This window comes from Trichomycterus rosablanca, chromosome 2 (genome assembly GCF_030014385.1).
Source record: "Trichomycterus rosablanca isolate fTriRos1 chromosome 2, fTriRos1.hap1, whole genome shotgun sequence".
Lineage (NCBI taxonomy): Eukaryota > Metazoa > Chordata > Actinopteri > Siluriformes > Trichomycteridae > Trichomycterus > Trichomycterus rosablanca.
Genome location: NC_085989.1, coordinates 1742181 through 1760361, shown reverse-complemented (window position 1 = coordinate 1760361; position 18181 = coordinate 1742181). Strand labels below are relative to the sequence as shown.

Genomic DNA, 18181 nt, shown 5'->3' with positions numbered 1-18181 from the left:
CAATCCATGAGTAAAATATCATTACGTTATAAAGTATTACAATGCTTTTAAACTTTACAAATCTACTACAAACAAAAAGAACTCATCTAAAAATAAAAATAAATAATAAATCCAGCACTAAAACAACATTAGTATTAAAGTAAACCACCGCAAAACACTGACATTTCCATGTACATAAACAAGGCGGCTGAAATATAGCTCCAAATTGCTCTTCAATGATCCTGAAGTGCACTATATAGTTAGCGTACCCTGTTCATTAGCACCCTAGATAGTGCACAAGTGTAGGAATCATGGAGATATTTACTACACAGCCAACAAAACGCCCTTGCAGTACAGGACATTTCGACGGCGGTGTTTCAGTCACCGAGCAGCTTAAGTTTTTACTTCCATCTAGTGGACAAACACGATTCTTGACTCAATGAGCAGAAAAATGGATTAAAACGGATTTTTAAAAAACTAATTGCAAGGTATTAAGGTATTAATTTTATTTATTATAATAATAATAATAATAATAATAATCCATTTTATTTATGGCGCCTTTCAAAACACTCAAGAACACCTTACAAAAGCAAGAAAGTAACAGACATCAATAAACCATTCAAATCTAATAGAAATCAATAAGATAAATACAATAAAATCAATACAATCTCTAAACAGTCAAATGTAATCACTGTTAGACTAATATCGGGGGTAGAAGTACCAATCAAGTTTGAAAGATTAGTAGTAGGCTAGCTTAAAGAGGTGAGTTTTAAGTTGGGATCTAAAAGTAGAGAAACAATGGATAGTACAGATATGGATTGGGAGCGTGTTCCAGAGAGAAGGGGCAGAGTGACTAAAAGCCCTCGCGCCCGTAGTCGACAGGCGGACAGAAGGAATAGAAGCTGGAAGGCCGAGGAAGACCTAAGAGTGCGGGTGGGATTGTAGACTTGGATTAAATCGGAGATGTAAGAGGGTGCTGGACCATGTAGAGGTTTGAGTGTGAATAATAAAATCTTGAAGTGTATGCGATCATTTACGGGGAGCCAGTGAAACTAAATTTTATTTATTTCATGAACACTAAATGGTTGCATCACCTTTAGTAATAATAAATGCAACTAAACGTCCAACTTTTATTTCAGTCTGAGGTAAACACAAAATTATAATCGTTTAACATGTTCTGACTGTTTTAAAGGCATTAATATAATATATAGATATATAAAACTGAGACAAATAGTATCCTCAGTTCCCAAACACACTGCTAAACAACATGTCCCTGTCCCAACATTTTAGGAGTGTGTTGCAAGAATCAAATTCTAAATGTGTTTATATTTACAAAATACAATGAAGTTTATCAGTCTACTTTTGTCAGTTAAATAAAGATTCAAGAAAATTAACACATCACTTCTAAGTAGATTCTTCTTTTTAACCCCATTTCACAATGCGTCCCAACTGTTTTGGAAACGGTTTGTATGTTTGATTTTTTTTCTTTTAGCATACTTTTTGGAGGTGGTTTTTGAATAACATCTAACAATCTGGATAAAATTGGAAATAAAATGTTCACGTCTGATTGGCTGTCACTGCGCTCACAGATCTGATTTAGTATTTTATTTTCCAAGCCTGCAAAAAGCGAGAAACAAAAACAACAGTATAAACAACAGTAAACAAAAGTGTATTTTATTTGTACTACATGTTTTGTATCTTTTATGACTATCTGGATCCTTTTCTAAAATTTTAGCATATTGGAGATGTCCTAAATAGATGTATCCTGTTCCATTTTACTTTTTTTAAGACACTGGCTCTCAGTGTGGTTCAGTGGAGTCCTAAAGCTTTAGAAATGGCTTTCCAGACTATGTTTCATTCACTTTTACTCTTTACCTGGGAATTTTCATAGATCATGACATGGCAAAGTGTTTCTGTAGAAACTTAAAGAGGATCAAATGTCCACTTATTAAAACAAATATTATTAAACAAAACAACACAAGTTTAAGATGTTCTAAACTTCAGAGTTTTGTTTATGGTATTTTATGGTATTTTATTAGTAGTAAATTTACTTCTGGATCTTTTATGACGACCTGCAATCAGACTTTTAGCACACGTTTTGCTGGTGGTTTCTGTATTGCATCTAACAATCTGGACAAAATTCCTCTCAACGTAAAGTGACAGTTTTCAACAGGGTTTTCTTGCTGACCTTGGAGGGAGACTACTGTTCCATGTAGTTGGTAATAATGTACTGTAAGTTACCATGCAGAGTTTTGGGGAAAAAGACCCATAACAAATTGTTTGTTCGTTGTTCGTTATTTGTTGTTTTTTGGGGAGGTTATGTGTTCCAGTCATTCAGGCACAGAAAAGAACAGCCGCAGAAATGACTGAAACCCCAAAACTGAACAAGACGTAAACTGCATGTCCTTTACAGGTGTGTGTAAATGTTTACAAGTTTTCTTTACAGTTTTATTACATCACACGTCCTGAAAAGTCCCAAAAATCCAAACCTTTATTTATTTCATTATAAAAAATGATGTTACGTTTTGACACAAGCGTCCCTGCAGCTCTGCTGTGAGTCGAAGCGGTTGCTGTTGCCCTGGCAGCCGCCGTACCAGAACTGGGCGCAGGCGTTGGCGTCCGGGTCGTAGTACCACTTCACCTCGTAGTTCCTGCACGGCCCCTGATCGAAACGCTGAGTGCAAGCCGCCGCTAAAAAAAACACATCAGTATTTCAGTCACACTTGTTTACACTGGACAGATCACTGGACAGATCACTGGACAGATCTATGATACACACATGGGTGTGAAAAAGTAATTGCCCCCTCTCAGATCAGTCAGACTCACTTCTCACTTTCTAAGCCGCTCATCCTAATCAGGGTGGCGTGGGGTGCTGGAGCCTATCCCAGCTCTCAATGGGCGCAAGGTACTCAGAAACACCCTGGACAGGGCGCCAGTCCATCACAGGGCAGACACACACACACACATCTAAGGCCAATTTTAGTATCTCCAGTTTACTAGACTGCATGCAGAACATGTAGACTCCACACAGAAAGAACCCAGACCACCCCACCTGGGAATCAAACCCAGGACCTTCTTGCTGTGAGGTGACAGTGCCACTCACCGAGCCACTGTGCCACCCTTTGATTTCAGATCATTAAATAAAACATAATATACGACAAAGGGAACGTGAGTAAAACACCTTTTGCTATACATCGTTTCAGGTGTTTAAGATAAAGTTATACGACACCTATATCACCCTTTTGAACTGCCTCCCAAATTTAAAAACAAAGCACCAGTGACTGAAACGGACCACTTTGAATCTTTCACATCATGTCAGAGGATCCAGGTTCGACTCTTAGTGGCGCTATCGGCCGACCGGGCGTCCACACAGACACGAACGGCAAAGAAAGAAAAGGTTACCTGAGCCAGACTGGACACGTGTGGATCCGACCTCTGGATCGTACCGGCTGTTAGAAGAACCTGCCGCTAGGTCATCATGGACCTCATTCTGAGCCCCGTCAAACCCTGGTGTCTTTCTGTGGTCGTCCGTTTCATCTGGAGTTGGTTTTAATGAAGGTTCAGCCTGAAGAAAACAATATTAAATCTTTAAAATTTGTTCTCATGCTTTTAGGTTTTTTGCCGCTGCCAGCTACTCAGTCCACCAGTGAGTTACAACCCGAACGCTCACCAGAGAACCAGACAGGCTGGGGGACTGAGTAGCTGGTTTGCAGCTTGCGCCTTTGTTTTATTCCTCTCACCTCTGGCTCAGCTGTTTGGACGTGGTTGTCATAGGTGAAGAACATCTCTGGACTCTTTGTTGTTGGAAATAAAACCTTCACGTCTGATTGGCCGTCGCCGCGCTCACAGATCTGATTCAGTATTTTATTTTCCAAGCCTGTAAAAAGTGAAAAACGAAAAGTGAAAATAGAACAAGAACAGGAATGACAAGAAGAAGACGCTGGCTCTCGGTGTGGTTCAGTGGAGTCCTAAAGCTTTAGAAATGGCAGTGTTCCTGTAATAAACAGGTTAAACTTCTACCTACTGGGCAGGTTCATGAAGCTCTGGACGATGAAGACGTGATCCTGATCCGAGGCGACGGAGTTCATCTGGACCTTCAGTTGTTCATGAAAAGGGTCACTGTGATTCACAACTCCGATTACAAAGATCTCGATCCCTGCACGGCGCGCCTCCTCCGCTGCGACCTCCGGCCTCACCGCGTCCCGCTCGTCCACCCGACCAGCCATCAGCAGCAGAGCCACCGTCTTCACACCGGGCCGCGCCACTTGAAACAAACGTGCGGCGCTGCGGATGGCACCGCCGGTGAACGTCCCCTCACCCAGGTAAGGCATCTTACGCACGGCGGCTTTGACGGTGGTCCTGTCGTCCAGCTGCTGGAGGCCGAGCACCACCGCGCTGACGTGGCTGTACTGCAGGACTCCCACACGCGTGGCTTCACGGCTCACGGCCACGCGATCCATCAGAGCGTTCACAAAGTCCTTCCACAGCTCGAAGTTCTCGCGGCCCACGCTCTCCGAGCTGTCGATCACAAAAACAAGCTCCAGGGGGTCTTCAGCGCACCTCAGACCACAACCTGCCAAAAATAACATACAGATCAAAGTGGATACAGCTGTGTGGAAAAAGTATTTGCCCCCGTTCAGATTACCACAGAATGATTTCAGATTCCATAAACAAAACATGACTTTACACAGAGAGGAACTTGGCCTGACATCCCTATCACCCCTGTGTAAAAGTAACTGAACCCCAACTTAATAAGTGGCAACAAGCAGTTTAAGCAAGTTTAAGATAACAAAATAAGATAAGACAAGATAAGATTAAGGTAAGAATAATATAAGATAAGATTAAGATAAAATGAGACAAGACAAAATAAAATAAGGTAAGGTAAGATGAGATGAGACCAGACCAGACCAGACCAGACCAGACAAGAAAAGGTGAGAATAAGATAAAATCAAGATAAAACGAGACAAGACAAGATAAAATAAGATAAGACGAGACAAGGAGGATTATTCATTTATTCATAGGGGTGTCCACATACTTCTGGACATATATTGTGCATGCACATTATCACAGAGCTCCAGTTACTCAGTGCAGATTGTAAAAAGCACAAAAACAAATCGATAAATCGTTAAAAACAGGATATTAAATATTTTCTGGTACAGATTCTGGTGACGTATTACCACAGATTTCTCTGATTACTCGGATCACGTCTTCTCTCTGTCCAAAAAAGAAACAAATGAAATGAAAAGAACTTCTGAGATGAAGAGGAAAAACTTGAGTGTTATTTTATGGTACATACGGAGAGACCAGGATCTCCTTTCTCTCCAGGTTTCCCCTACAAAAAGAATAAAGAGGTGATTTTAAAATGCATCATATTCAGAGTAGTTCATGGTTCTCATCATTTCTCTTTTATAAAAATGTATGGCCAAAAGTATGTGGACACCCAAGCACAAGCTTGTTAGATATCCAATTGCAAAACCATGAGCCTGTGATAAAGTATGGAGTTCCAACCTCTCTTTGCACTCTATAATAGCTCACCACTAAAAGTAAAGTGTCTTTGGGAATTTGTGCCCATTTGTTTATAGGTTCAGGCTCACAGTTTATATTCAGTTCAGTCTCTGAGGTATTTCATTAAGGGTTTTTCCACCATAATGGGCAACTACAACACCTAATCTTACCTAATGTCCACATACTTTTGGCCATACAGTGAATATATTGTGGCGCCGGCGAGCAGGAAGGCGAGCGTCGGGACCTCGAGTGAGCTGCCCTTGGCAGTTCTCTCAGTGGTTTAGGACGTACACTCATTCATTCACACATACATTCATACAACAGACAAACATATAAGCTACCTATCCAGCTCTCACCGCAGCCACCCAGTCTGCCACACTGGGATACACGCTGACGGTAAGCCTGGATACCACGGCTCCTCCCACTGACGCTACAATATTATGATCATTTTTTAATAAAATAATAATAAAACCTCCAATCCCGTTTGTCCAGGTAGACCGAAATCTCCTCTCTCTCCTTTCCTCCCTTTCTCACCAGACACACCTCTGTTCCCCTGAAACCAGAATATTTTTTGTTCATTTATCCTGGTCAGGGTCATGGTGGATCCAGAGACTATCCCAAAAACCAAAACACTGGACACGGAGCAGAAATAACCCGGGTTTAAACCTGAACAGGGGACTGGAAAAAGCTAAAGGAAACGCTTCTCACGGATGACTGGAGGCGAGGATTGAACCTAGATCCTTAGAGCTGTGTGATACCAACACTGCAAACACATCACTAAGAGAATACCAGACTTGTAGGTCCAGGACTGGGTGGGATCACATCCTGGGCAGCATTTTTTTTGTCATTTATACCAGGGGTCAGATTAGAGCTGGCTGAGTAACCTGGACTGGGAGAGTGGTAGACTGAACTTCAGCTTAAACATTAGCACTAAGACAAGGGTTTCGGTACCTCCTCTCCTGGAAAGCCGTCCCCTGAGGGACCTCTGGAGCCCGGTGACCCCTGAAATCCAAGTTCTCCCTGTAATTGAGGTTGAATTCAAGTCGGTAAGCTGGTAAGGTACCATAAAAATGTTCCTAAGAAAAAAACGTTAAATGTTTTTACCTGTGGTCCCGGAATTCCCTCACCTGGTGGACCCGGGGGTCCGGAAATTCCTGGCTTTCCAGTAGCACCCTATTATGGATCCATAAATAAATACAAGCATAAATAAACCTATGTATTTTCATAAATGATTAATTAAATGCTTTCTGACCTTCGATCCCAATATTCCAATTCCAGGCGGTCCGGATGATCCAGGAATCCCAGGTGACCCTCGATCCCCCTACCGAAAAATAAACATTACCAAACAATGCTGGAGAACGTCTTCTCAGGTTCTTAGGTTACAGTGACAGGTAAATACGGCTCAATTTTTTAACGTGGTACCTTCTGTCCTGGTAGACCGACCCCTTCCGGTCCCATCTCTCCCGGCATTCCCGGCAATCCCGGAAGTCCCTTAAGATATTTATTTATGAACGTAAACTACGTTTTTTAGTTTTTCTATAATCCTTGCTCTGCAAATTAAATATATGTGCACAGATACGAACCTCAGGGCCAGGATGCCCTTCTCCCGGCAACCCCGGTGGTCCAGTCTGCCCAGGAAGCCCCCTGTCACCCTGAAAACACAACACGACATTCATACTTAAAATCACTTAAAATAATTTTTTTTATTTCTGAGAAGGTTTATATTAAACGTGTCACTTTTGTTCCTGCAATCCCGACCCCAGGCTCTCCCTCCATGCCTGGAGGACCCACAGGTCCTGGCTCACCCTGACAATAAACAACACCAGCATTTATAAAACAACCCATTTAAATCTGAATGAAAATTGTGAACGTACTAAATGTTCTATCGTTTCAACACCACTGCATCCTGCATCGTATTTTATCCTGGCTTGATACTGACAGTAAGACCAGTGGCAACTTGGCAAAGGTGGGGCTTGAACCGGCAACCATTTGATTACGAGTCCAGTAGCTTAACCACTGAGCAACCACTGCCTTTCTACTATTTTATACTATCCCTACAAATACCTACATATATAAGTATATTATTAAAAATATACAGATTACAGTTTATATGGATTTCAGAGGTGCTATCAGCCGTTATCGGCTTGTCAGGGCGCTGTCAGTGATAAAATAAGAAGGGTTGCGGCTCAGGAAGGGGCATCTGATGTAAAACTGTGCAGTGATGTTGAAATAATTTATCTTGGGTCCCTGAGCAAGGCCCTTAACCCTCAATTGCTTAAACTGTATTCAATGGTAATTGTAAGTCACTTTGAATAAGAAGCTAAATGCAAATGTATTTATTTACCTTTGTACCAGGGTATCCGACCCCCGGGGGTCCAGGCATTCCTAACATCCCATGACGGCCAGGTTCTCCCTAAAACAAACCAACCAACCAACATTAGCATTTGAACACCGTTCCTATCTCCAAACATCCCAGTATTTATTATGCCAATCTATAACCAGTACAGTAGAAAGAATTCCGTTAGCTGCTGGTTATTTAAACCTGTTTAACCACTGAGATAAAGTCAGAACAGGATGCTAACACTAATTTGGGACACAGCCGTAATGGTAACGTTCATGGATCAGGGTATTTCAACAAAGGAACTGCTAAAACACACCAAACCTGGGGTGCAAACAAACCCATGATTAATACTAAACAGTCCCAGACCTACATAAATGTGTTATGTTTTTGTTTAGATTTTTTACTCCACACCCATCAGTCTTTGTTTTACCTTTAATACGTAATTTGTTTATGATACTAAACTGTTCCCCATGTTCTCCCTAATTATTCTGGGAATTTAGCATCTATTTTGTTCTGTTTTTAGGGTATGACTTTTTATTTACACTGATTTTCTAGCTTAGCTTAGAGGCTTAGCATTAGTGTAGGGTCTAATATTTCATATGGTTCCTAGTTTAGTGGTTAGCTTAGCTTAGCTTAGCTTAGGAATCAGTCCCAGTGCTTCCACAGTTAAGCTTAGATTGGCTCTTTAGCGATTAGCATTAGCGACTAGCTTAGCATAAAGTGCAGCTTCTGTTTAGCTTATCTGAGTGTACAGAACAGTTTTGTGTTAGCATTAGCGGTTAGCACAGGGTTTAGTTTCTTGTTTGTTCCAGTGTTTATTGTTCTGCTCCTAGTTTTACCAAAATTTTGTGTAGTTTAATAATTAGAAATACAGCATGTTCATCATGTCTGTGTGCTTGTGTCCTGCCAACTCACCCAATCTATCATTACAAAGTGTGGAAAATCCCTTCAGATTCAATATTTATTGAATGTTTACTTATATAAATCTAAATTTTAGCTGATATAAAAATAAAAAGATTCTACACAAATCTATTAAATTATTAAACATTTATTATTTTACTGTAAGCAAATTTTAGCACAGCCCAATAAAAAGTATTTGTTTTAATTTTATAATTAAATAATATTATAATTATAATAGCCCTTACTAATTCTTCACGGTCTCACCTTTGCACCAGGGGGTCCTGTGGCTCCTGGGGACCCTGAAAGACCTCGGGGTCCACGCTCACCCTGATCACCCTGCAATACCAACACACACACACACACACACACAGTAAAAAGAAATAATTTGTAAACCAATTTGGAACGACATGATTTCTGTATTATTTACAGCCTGGGTTGATTTGCATGCAGTTGTGTTATGAGAACGACATAAAAATAATCTGCGCTTCTGCTGCAGCTCCTGGTGTTTTCTTATGTACCTTTTCTCCCGGACTCCCTTTCCCTGGTGCACCATCGGGACCTCGTAGACCGGTTACGCCAATCTCACCCTGTTGCAAAAAAAGGGATTAAATCAGTGCCACCTTAGTACATCCTGTACACTACATGGCCAAAGTTATTTGACCAGTTATTTCACCTGACCATGAGCTTGTCGGACGTCCCGTTTGAACAAACAAATGCTATTAAAATAGAGTGACCTCTATGTGATCTTTCAGCAAGAACAACAGCCGCTCTTGAAAGAAGGCTTCTCACAAGACTTATGTAAGAAGTATGTCTGTGGGAATTTGTGCCCATTCAGTCAAAAGCCTCAGTTGATGTTCTGGTTCATTCCAGAGCTGGGGCTGAGGTCAGGACTCTGTGCAGGACACTGGAGTTTATTTAAGCCGAGCTTTTCATGTTGGAACAAGTTAGGGCCTTCCCTAAACTGTTGCTGCAAAGTTGGAAGCATATCATTTCCCTTATATCACTGATTTATTACACTTTATAGCAACTGTTGTGGCTAAATTACATGAATACTTTTGTTCATATAGTGTATCTCATTATCAAAATAATGAGGATAAAATTTGCTTTCTTAACATTAAAGGGAGGAGAACAGACAACTATCCTGCTTTGTATATGTACATATGAACATGTACAGGGGCGGGGAAGTGGGGGTCAACATTTCCACCCAGAAGGTCAGTTAAAAGCACTTTGGCAGTGCAGCGTTCCGATAAGCTAGAACACTACTGCTGAGATCTTGAGCTTTCGAGTTTGAATCACAGATGTGGTATCGACTGGCCAGGTGCCCACACAGACACGAGAGGTCGTCTGAACTGCAATTGCGGCCTCTGCTGGCCAGTCGAGGCACCTGCTTGAGAGACGGTTAATTCACAGATAGTAGTGCACGAGTCTCTGTACGTATTACTGCTCTATATGAGCTTCAGTCTCTAGAAGAAAGTGTGGTCGGCTAAACTCTTTTGGACTCCTGGCACCACTTTGCAACAACCTGGGAGTAATAAGGTTCCTGAGAAAATGAAATACCTTGGGCCCTATAACTCCATCTTCTCCCGGGAGGCCAGGAATGCCTGGAACTCCGTCTGGTCCTGGTTCACCCTGTGATACAGTCACATACAGTACAATCACCCGATCAGATCAAATACATCAAACTAACCATGTCAGTTACAGGTTATAAAGAGTTAAATCTGGTTGATATGGAATAGAACTGATGTTCAGAAGGTTGTTACTTTTGGACCAGGTTCTCCAATTCCTTGTTCTCCCTGTGGTCCATGTCCACCAGGAAAGCCCTGATCTCCCTGTAAAAAAATAAGCAGTAAATACAGTGGTAAATTACTAATCATTAATAAATATTTATTAATTATTCACATTCACAGGACTCACTTTTGGGCCTGCAATCCCCACACCTGGAACTCCTCTAAGGCCCGGGGGCCCAACTGGTCCTTGATTACCCTGCATGTTAAACAAATAAAAGCTTAATAGACGTTTTTGCAGCTTGATGGTCTGAGTAGAAAAGAAAACGTAACATTTCTAGATTGACCTTCTCTCCCTGGATCCCAAAGCCAGGAAATCCCATCAGTCCTGGTAAACCTGGTTCCCCTGTATTTCCCTACAGCACAACAACATTTAAAGAAGTTAAATGACAGCAGTCTTACCAAAAGAGCGGAGACTGTTAAAGCTGCGAAGGATTGGGAACACTAAGATAATCCCCATGGTTTTGGAATGGGATGTCCAACAACCTGGTCAGATGTCCACATACAGTACTTGATGTAAATTTCCTACCTTTTCACCCCTGATGCCTACGCCTGGGGGGCCCCGTGTCCCCTTGGGGCCTTCATAACCTCTGTCACCCTAAAATCAAAGGTCAACAGAGTCAGTGAGCAAAATGAAATTGTCCTGTGTTTACTTCTAGCAAAAAGCCTGAATCATTAATACTGTTTTTAATTCATTTTCCTTCCAATTTAGTCATATCCTATATAACTCTTGTTCGGTACCTTGGGTCCTGATAAACACTCGCCCGGAAAACCTTGGCCGCCTTGCAAACCTGGTGGTCCTGGTGGCCCCTAACCAAAAAAAACATTACAGCAACGTTTAATATTCAAAACCCTTCACAAAGTAAATAAAGTTAAAACCAGTGATAAATAAAGTGCCAGTACTGGAACTTACTGGTGGACCCATCTCTCCTATCCCAACTGGACCGGTGGGACCCGTTCTGCCCATGTTCCCTTTATTCCCCTGAAAAAACATTTAGCAGAATGAAGAACCCAAACAATGCTGGTACTCCCGAACACAAAAACAGTGTTTATGTAAAAGTAAAGCGCTACTAATCAAACCTTCGGACCAGGAAATCCAATCCCTGTTTCTCCTGGAGGACCGGAACGTCCAGCAGGTCCTCGGTCACCCTGAAAAAATGTCACTGCTAACGTGAAAATGTCCGTTTGTACATTTATATCATTACAGCTCTGAGTGACAGTGCAGTGACTTACTTTAGGTCCAGCGGGGCCCTCCGGTCCAGGATCTCCGGGGACACCTATAAGACCCTACAACACAAAATACTTCATGTAGTTCAGAAATTTCTGTTTAGTGTGGATGGATCAGCTGATTAATGGATGGATGGATGGATGGATGAACAAATGAATGGATGGATAGATGATGGATTAAAGGACAAATGGATGAATGGATGAAAAAATGAATAAATAGACAGATGGATGGATGAACAAATGGATGAATGGATAGGCAGATGGATGGATGGATTAATTGTGGAAGGATTGATGGAATTAATAGTTGGATGAATGATGGATGGACGGATGGACAGATGGATGGATGGATTGATCAACTGATGGATGGATGGATGGATGGATGGATGGACAAACAAATGGATGGATGGATGGATGGACAAACAGATGGATGGATGGATGGAATAATAGACATGAAGCTAGACAGATGAATGAATGAATCAACAGATAAACTGAAACAGAGACAGATACAGAACTGTGAAAAAGTATTCATACCCCAAACTCTTTTCCACATAAATGATCTGGACTCTGTAGCTATTTGATCAGGAACTATCATTTTTAATTCAGTTATTTTTCCAGTAAAGACGTTTTTTTTAAAGTATTTGCCCCCTTGTTCAGTCATTAGACAGTAAACATTAGAGGTGCAGTGGCGTCCTAATATTTTAGTTTCACCACATGATGTTTGATGAAGTTAAGATCAGGACCACTTCAAAACATTAATTTATTAATTTTAAACAACACCAGAGTTGCTTTGATCCTAAATTCCCAAACCTCCTGTCTAGTTTACGTTCATATCCAACATCCGAGAGATGAGACGAGAGATCTAGAAAAAAGACGTCCATCGTTTTGCTTTGACAATGACAATAGAATCAACAAATCCTGCCGCCTCTCCTGTCTCTGCTCCGATGGAATGTGACTTCAGGATTAGATGTGATCCCGACCCTAATTCTGATTGGTTCCGGTTGTGGGAAAGATGGGTGTGTGTCCAGCGGAATTATCAGAAAGGACAAAGACCCCTCGGGCCCATCCTGTGTTACCACTCATGATTAACCACAAAATCAACATGACCACTAATAATCACCTGCTCTCCTGGAGGTCCACGAGGTCCCGGTGCTCCGTCTGCACCCTGTGTGAAAAAGAAAAGCCAGCAATCCAGAGAGTGGTGAATTATTTAATTAGACACACGATCCAGAGGTTCTGAGAAATATTTGAGAACCTACTTGATCACCCTTCGCCCCGGCAGCACCGCACTCTCCTCTCCCACCCTGTAGTAGGAGAAACAAAAATCAGGAGTCTGATGACACTTTCAGATAAATCTTGAAGGTTATTTGTGCAAAAACAAGCATCAAACCCCATCAACATTCACAACAACGTTTTTTCTCCACCCAATAAAAAAATTTCCACAAAAATCTCGCCAGCCTCTTAAGAATCAGAAAATGCTGTAAAAACACTGACATGAGCATTCCAGCCCTATAGGGGGCAATAAATCGTTTATATTTAATGTAAAATCCCTCAAAAAGAGCATCGCATGTATGCAGACTGCACAAGTATAAATCTGAAGGTAGCGGCACGTGTCAAAAACTCCTCAGTTGAGGTTCTGGTTAATTCCAGAGCTGTTAAGTTTGGGACTTACAGTCATGCTGGACGGGACAGGGCCTTCCCTAAACTATTGCTGCAAAGTCGGAAGCATATAAATTCCGTTTTCATACCTTCTCTCCTTTAGCTCCAGTTCGTCCCTGTAAAAAAGCAAAACAAGGAGCATCATGATAACAAAACAACGTCTAAAAACTCGAATAATCCCGATGCCCTGATCTCACAGAGATGCCAGTGTGCTACCTCCCGTCCTTCTGCCCCGAGCTGCCCGTTCCATCCCGGTTCCCCCTACGATCACAGCAGATGCAGGAGAAAACACTCAGGATGGTTTGAAACACAGTGTGCATTCTGATATGAAGTCTGAGGAGCGTCTGACTGAACTTACTGTGGATCCTTTTGGACCCGGAGGGCCGGCCGGTCCCGGGTCACCAGGGTCGCCCTGAAGTAAATAAAGAAATTCAGTTTCAGTATGCAGAGTAAGCGGTGTGTGCAGCATGGACAGAAGCTAGACGGACTGGGAGCGACTCAATAAGGTCCTGCTAGGTCGTCACAGGTATCTGGAGCCCTGCTGACTGCTGGAGGGTGCCTGGCGGAGGATCCATAGAGCCAACACCACCATCCAGGTGGTCCCACAGATGCTCAATTGGGTTCAAGTCTGGGGAATTAGGGAGGCAGAGTATTACTTGGAAGTCTCGATCATGCTCTAGCCGTGTGACGTGTTGCATCGTCCCGCCGGAGATCTGCTGTGATCTACAAGGATGGATTCATACCCAAATCGGTCGAGAGCACCTTCCACACCTTATATAGACACCAAGCCAGCTCACCAAATGTGACTTTCTTCGTGAGCTACACGCTAAATATCACTAAATCTAAATAACACTAAAGGCGCTGGTGTATTTACTCACCGGGTCTCCTGCTGGTCCTCTCTCTCCTCTATCACACAGACAGAATTCGGGCCGAGGGCACTGAAACAGACACACGGTTTGATCTGAGCTGAATCGGAACTCCTTCATGAATGAGGTGTTTTTGATGGATTTGAAGTGACGTCACTCACCTCTGTTTTCACAACTGTATTCTAAAAAACAGAGAAATAAAAGATTATGAGTGAATAAAAACGTTAAACTGTCCTGTGTGATCTTTTTAGCTAAAACAACAGACTTTGAAGTATTTCTGTGGGAATTTGTGCCCATGAAGTCAAAAGATGACAGTGTTTCTATGGCTGGGCGCTGATAAACTGTTGTTGCGAAGCTGGAAGCACATATTTTTTTCAATGTCATTAATTTATTACACCTGTTAACGATTGTTGTGCTTGAAACACAAGCTAAACACAAATAACTAGAGGGGGTGTCCTAATACTTTTGTCCATATAGTGTATCTGAAGTTGGGGCGTGGGATTGCCGGAGCGGATTTCTCATAACTGCTGCGATTGTGACCTCTGGTGGCTGATCGACGGCGCTGCACAGAGTCGGGGGATAATGTAGATCAGTGCGTGACTCTCCGTGCGTGATATGGATCTCCACATGAACCCAAAAGAGGGTGTGTGTTGGTCACAAACCCTCCTCGGTCAGGAGTGGAGGTCTGCAGCAGTACAGGAAGCGAAGTCTGAGCAGATACGATCAGGATACGACCAGATTGGGAGGGAAATGCGTAAAAAATCAGGTGGACGTTTATACCCAAAAATCTGCAAACAATGGCACAGCCAGGGTCAAAAACTGTTCCCTTTTGGAAATATCTAGAAAACATAATGGCAATACAAATAAAAACACACCGTGTACATCAAACAGAATCTAAATGTATCTGGAACTGGAAATTACTTATGAAATATGAATATTTGAATCCCTTCTCACCAACTCTGCGAAGAGCTTCTCATCGAGCTGGGCGTCGTCCAGGCTGAAAACGTGCCTCTGTGCTGGCGCGCTACCGATGGACCTCAGTCTGTCGTGCTTCTGCCCGTCCCGTGTCAGGCTGATCACAAACATCTTTATATTGTTGTTTTGGGCTTCTGCGGCCGCAAAGACGGGACTGGGGCTGCGCGGATGATCGGCGCCACCAGTCATGAGCAGTGCCACACGTGTGCCGCCGCCAGGCGTCTCCCTCTTAAACATCTGCGTGGCGTTGGAGATGGCGTAGGCCGAGTAGGTGCCGTGTCCGATGTAGGCCATGGCGGCTAAGCGGCTCTGGAAGACGTCGAGATCCTGCCAGTCTAGGAAGTTGTGCTCAACCGAGACGGTGCTGCTGTACTGCAGGGCGGCCAGGCGCAGATTCAGGCGCCAGCCGGGTACGCTCATCTGTGCCAGCTTCGCGCCGAAACGTAGGACGAAGTCACGCTGCTTTTCGAACAGAGTAATCTTGGCCTTTTCAGAGCTGTCCACCAGAAAGGCCACGGACAGCGGACAATGCAGAGCTGGAGGAGAGAGACAGAACGTTACAACTGTTTAGTTAGTGTGTTTGGAGGCCAAACCTTTCTGTCTAGCAAGAAAGCTTGCCTGACCTCTCATAAGTTCTTTCTGTACCTCGAAGGAACAAATTCCTACAGACACACTACAAAATGGTGTGGGAAACCTTCCAGGAATAGAGCAGGCTGAGGTATCCGCAAATACTATACTTATGCCCATGGTTTTGAAACGGGATGTCCAACTAGCCCAAGGTCATGTGCCCAAACACGTTTGACCATATTAGAGAGAGCAGTTCTTACTTTTTACTTGATTTTGGATGACTGGACTGTCCACCTTCTGCCTGCTTCTCCGTCTGCTCTGGCATCTCACCCTGTAGAAGAAGATCAGCAGCAGGACACACAGCGTCCGGCCGACACGCATCCTGCCACCTCACAGAAGACTCGAAACCTACAGGGCAACAAAGACGCCTCTTTATATTCATGAATTTACTGAGCACAGATTCGACCTCAAACCCACCCTGAACACCTTTGGGATCAGTTGGAATGTTGAATAGGAGCCAAATGTTTTCGTCCAGCATCAGCGCCGCAAATTCCATCAGGCATACTCCAAAATATTGTGGAAGGCCTGTCCAGAGGAGTGAAAGCTTGATAATAATGTCTATGGCTTTGGAATGGCATGCACAGTCAACATTTTGGACATTTAGTGTAGGAACAATATCTGACAACTTAATGTAAGTCACTGACAGATTTATTCTGCTCATGCAGCCACAATTTCTTAAATATAATTCGTACAGTAAAAATACTGCATGTGCATATTTGTCTTTTAACCTTTATCATTAAAAAGGTTCATTATTATAGAATCGCGATAATTTTATGTTATTTTAGGTGGTCTGTATAATGTTTACATACGAACATTCTTTTCACGTCTAAATAAGAAGCTTAAAAGTTCAGTTTCAGGTGTTAAAAGTTAAAACCACATGAGGAGTTTAAAGACTCAACATTATAAACCAGATGGTGTTTAAGACTGGAAATAAAAACTGAATCCCTGCGTTAAGGCTGATAATCCATTACGATCAGTTCAGGAAATAATCATCAAACATTACACAATATAAATGAAACTAAACCTAATAAATAAAATCACATTATTTTACCTGAATGTGCAGGTTGAGCCTCTCTGAGCTCTGTGGTCCAGCGGTGCGTCCGTGTGCAGGGAGCGCGCAAAGTGACGCGCACGGAGTGAAGTGCGGAGTTCCAGAAACCTGTCAGGTATGTGAGCAGTGATGCCCCCTAGTGGTGCAGATCTAATGGTGCAGCTTCACTGGTGCATCGCTACTGTTGTAGCTCCACTCGTGCAGCTCCACTGGTGCATTATCTAGTGATGCAGCTCCACAGCTCAACTGGTGCAGCTTCACTGATGTAATACTCTACTGGTGCATCTCTACTGGTGCACCTCCACTGATGTAGTACTGTACTGACTGTACTGGTGCAGCTGACTTCCTGCAGCTCCACTGGTGCAGTTCACTAGTGCATCTCTAGTGATGCAGCTCCACTGATGTGGCACTGGTGCAACTGGCTGTTTGCAGCTCTGCTGGTGCAGCTCCAGTGACGTAGTACTCACTGGTGCATCCCTAGTTATGCAGCTCCACTGGTCCAGCTCTAGTGGTGCAGCTCCACTTTCGGCTACTGATGTGCTTCTACTGGTGACTGTATTTCTACGGGTGCAGCTCTTTTAGTGCAGTTTAACTGATGAAACTACTGGTGTGGTTATGCTAGTGCAGCTCCACTGTTAGAGTCCTAATAGTTTTGTTCTACTGGTGAAGTTTTACTAATGAAATGTTACTTGTACGCAGCCTCAGCATTAACAGTATAAATATTTGCTCAAAATTTCTTATAATACGGCATTTTAAAATGATCTGGCACGGATAAGTATCAGGGCTTTAAAATGATTTTGTTGTTTTGAATGCAGGAGCTGTTTTTGTTTTAGTATTGCAGAGGACAGATGCAAGTTTATCCAGTGCAAACATTCATAATACAAACTTTTCTATCATTATCATCATTAGTTGTGTTGGTCCACATCAAAGCTCTGTATCAGTCTTCAAGCAGGAACACGATTCACTTCTCTTGACATTTGGCAGCAAGAATCACTTTTATCTGGATAAAATTAATACTGTTCATTAACACAGATTACAGTGTGCACTGACACACACACACACACACACTCAACTCAAAAGAAGCTTTATTGGCATGACAAATAAGGACATTCGTATTGCCAAAGCAAGTTACAGAGAAATATAAACAATAAAAATAAGAAAGAACAAAAATATACAGAATAGTTACATGTGCAAAAATATAGAATAGAGTTGTGTGGCATGGGTATGATGGACGGTAGTGTGTGTCTGACAGCTCTATAAAGGGAAGGTA

General features: G+C 42.6%; 1 protein-coding gene across 1 annotated transcript; it reads right to left on the bottom strand.

Moving 5' to 3' along the window:
• Window positions 1–2452: 2452 nt before the first annotated feature.
• On the bottom strand, window positions 2453–16196 carry col28a1a (collagen, type XXVIII, alpha 1a). Its single transcript, XM_062985304.1, has 34 exons — window positions 16061–16196; window positions 15213–15769; window positions 14420–14440; window positions 14271–14330; window positions 13751–13804; window positions 13609–13653; window positions 13482–13508; window positions 12993–13037; window positions 12854–12898; window positions 11743–11796; window positions 11590–11658; window positions 11423–11491; window positions 11251–11319; window positions 11039–11107; window positions 10797–10865; window positions 10640–10708; window positions 10486–10554; window positions 10283–10354; window positions 9244–9312; window positions 8990–9061; window positions 7829–7897; window positions 7222–7290; window positions 7068–7136; window positions 6907–6975; window positions 6737–6805; window positions 6589–6657; window positions 6436–6504; window positions 5957–6037; window positions 5276–5311; window positions 5157–5193; window positions 4004–4552; window positions 3720–3856; window positions 3382–3544; window positions 2453–2670 (listed from the first exon to the last, which is right to left on the bottom strand). The coding sequence occupies exons 1-34, from the start codon at window positions 16179–16181 to the stop codon at window positions 2498–2500; spliced, it is 3384 nt and encodes a 1127-aa protein (XP_062841374.1). The 5' UTR covers window positions 16182–16196; the 3' UTR covers window positions 2453–2497.
• Window positions 16197–18181: the final 1985 nt, after the last annotated feature.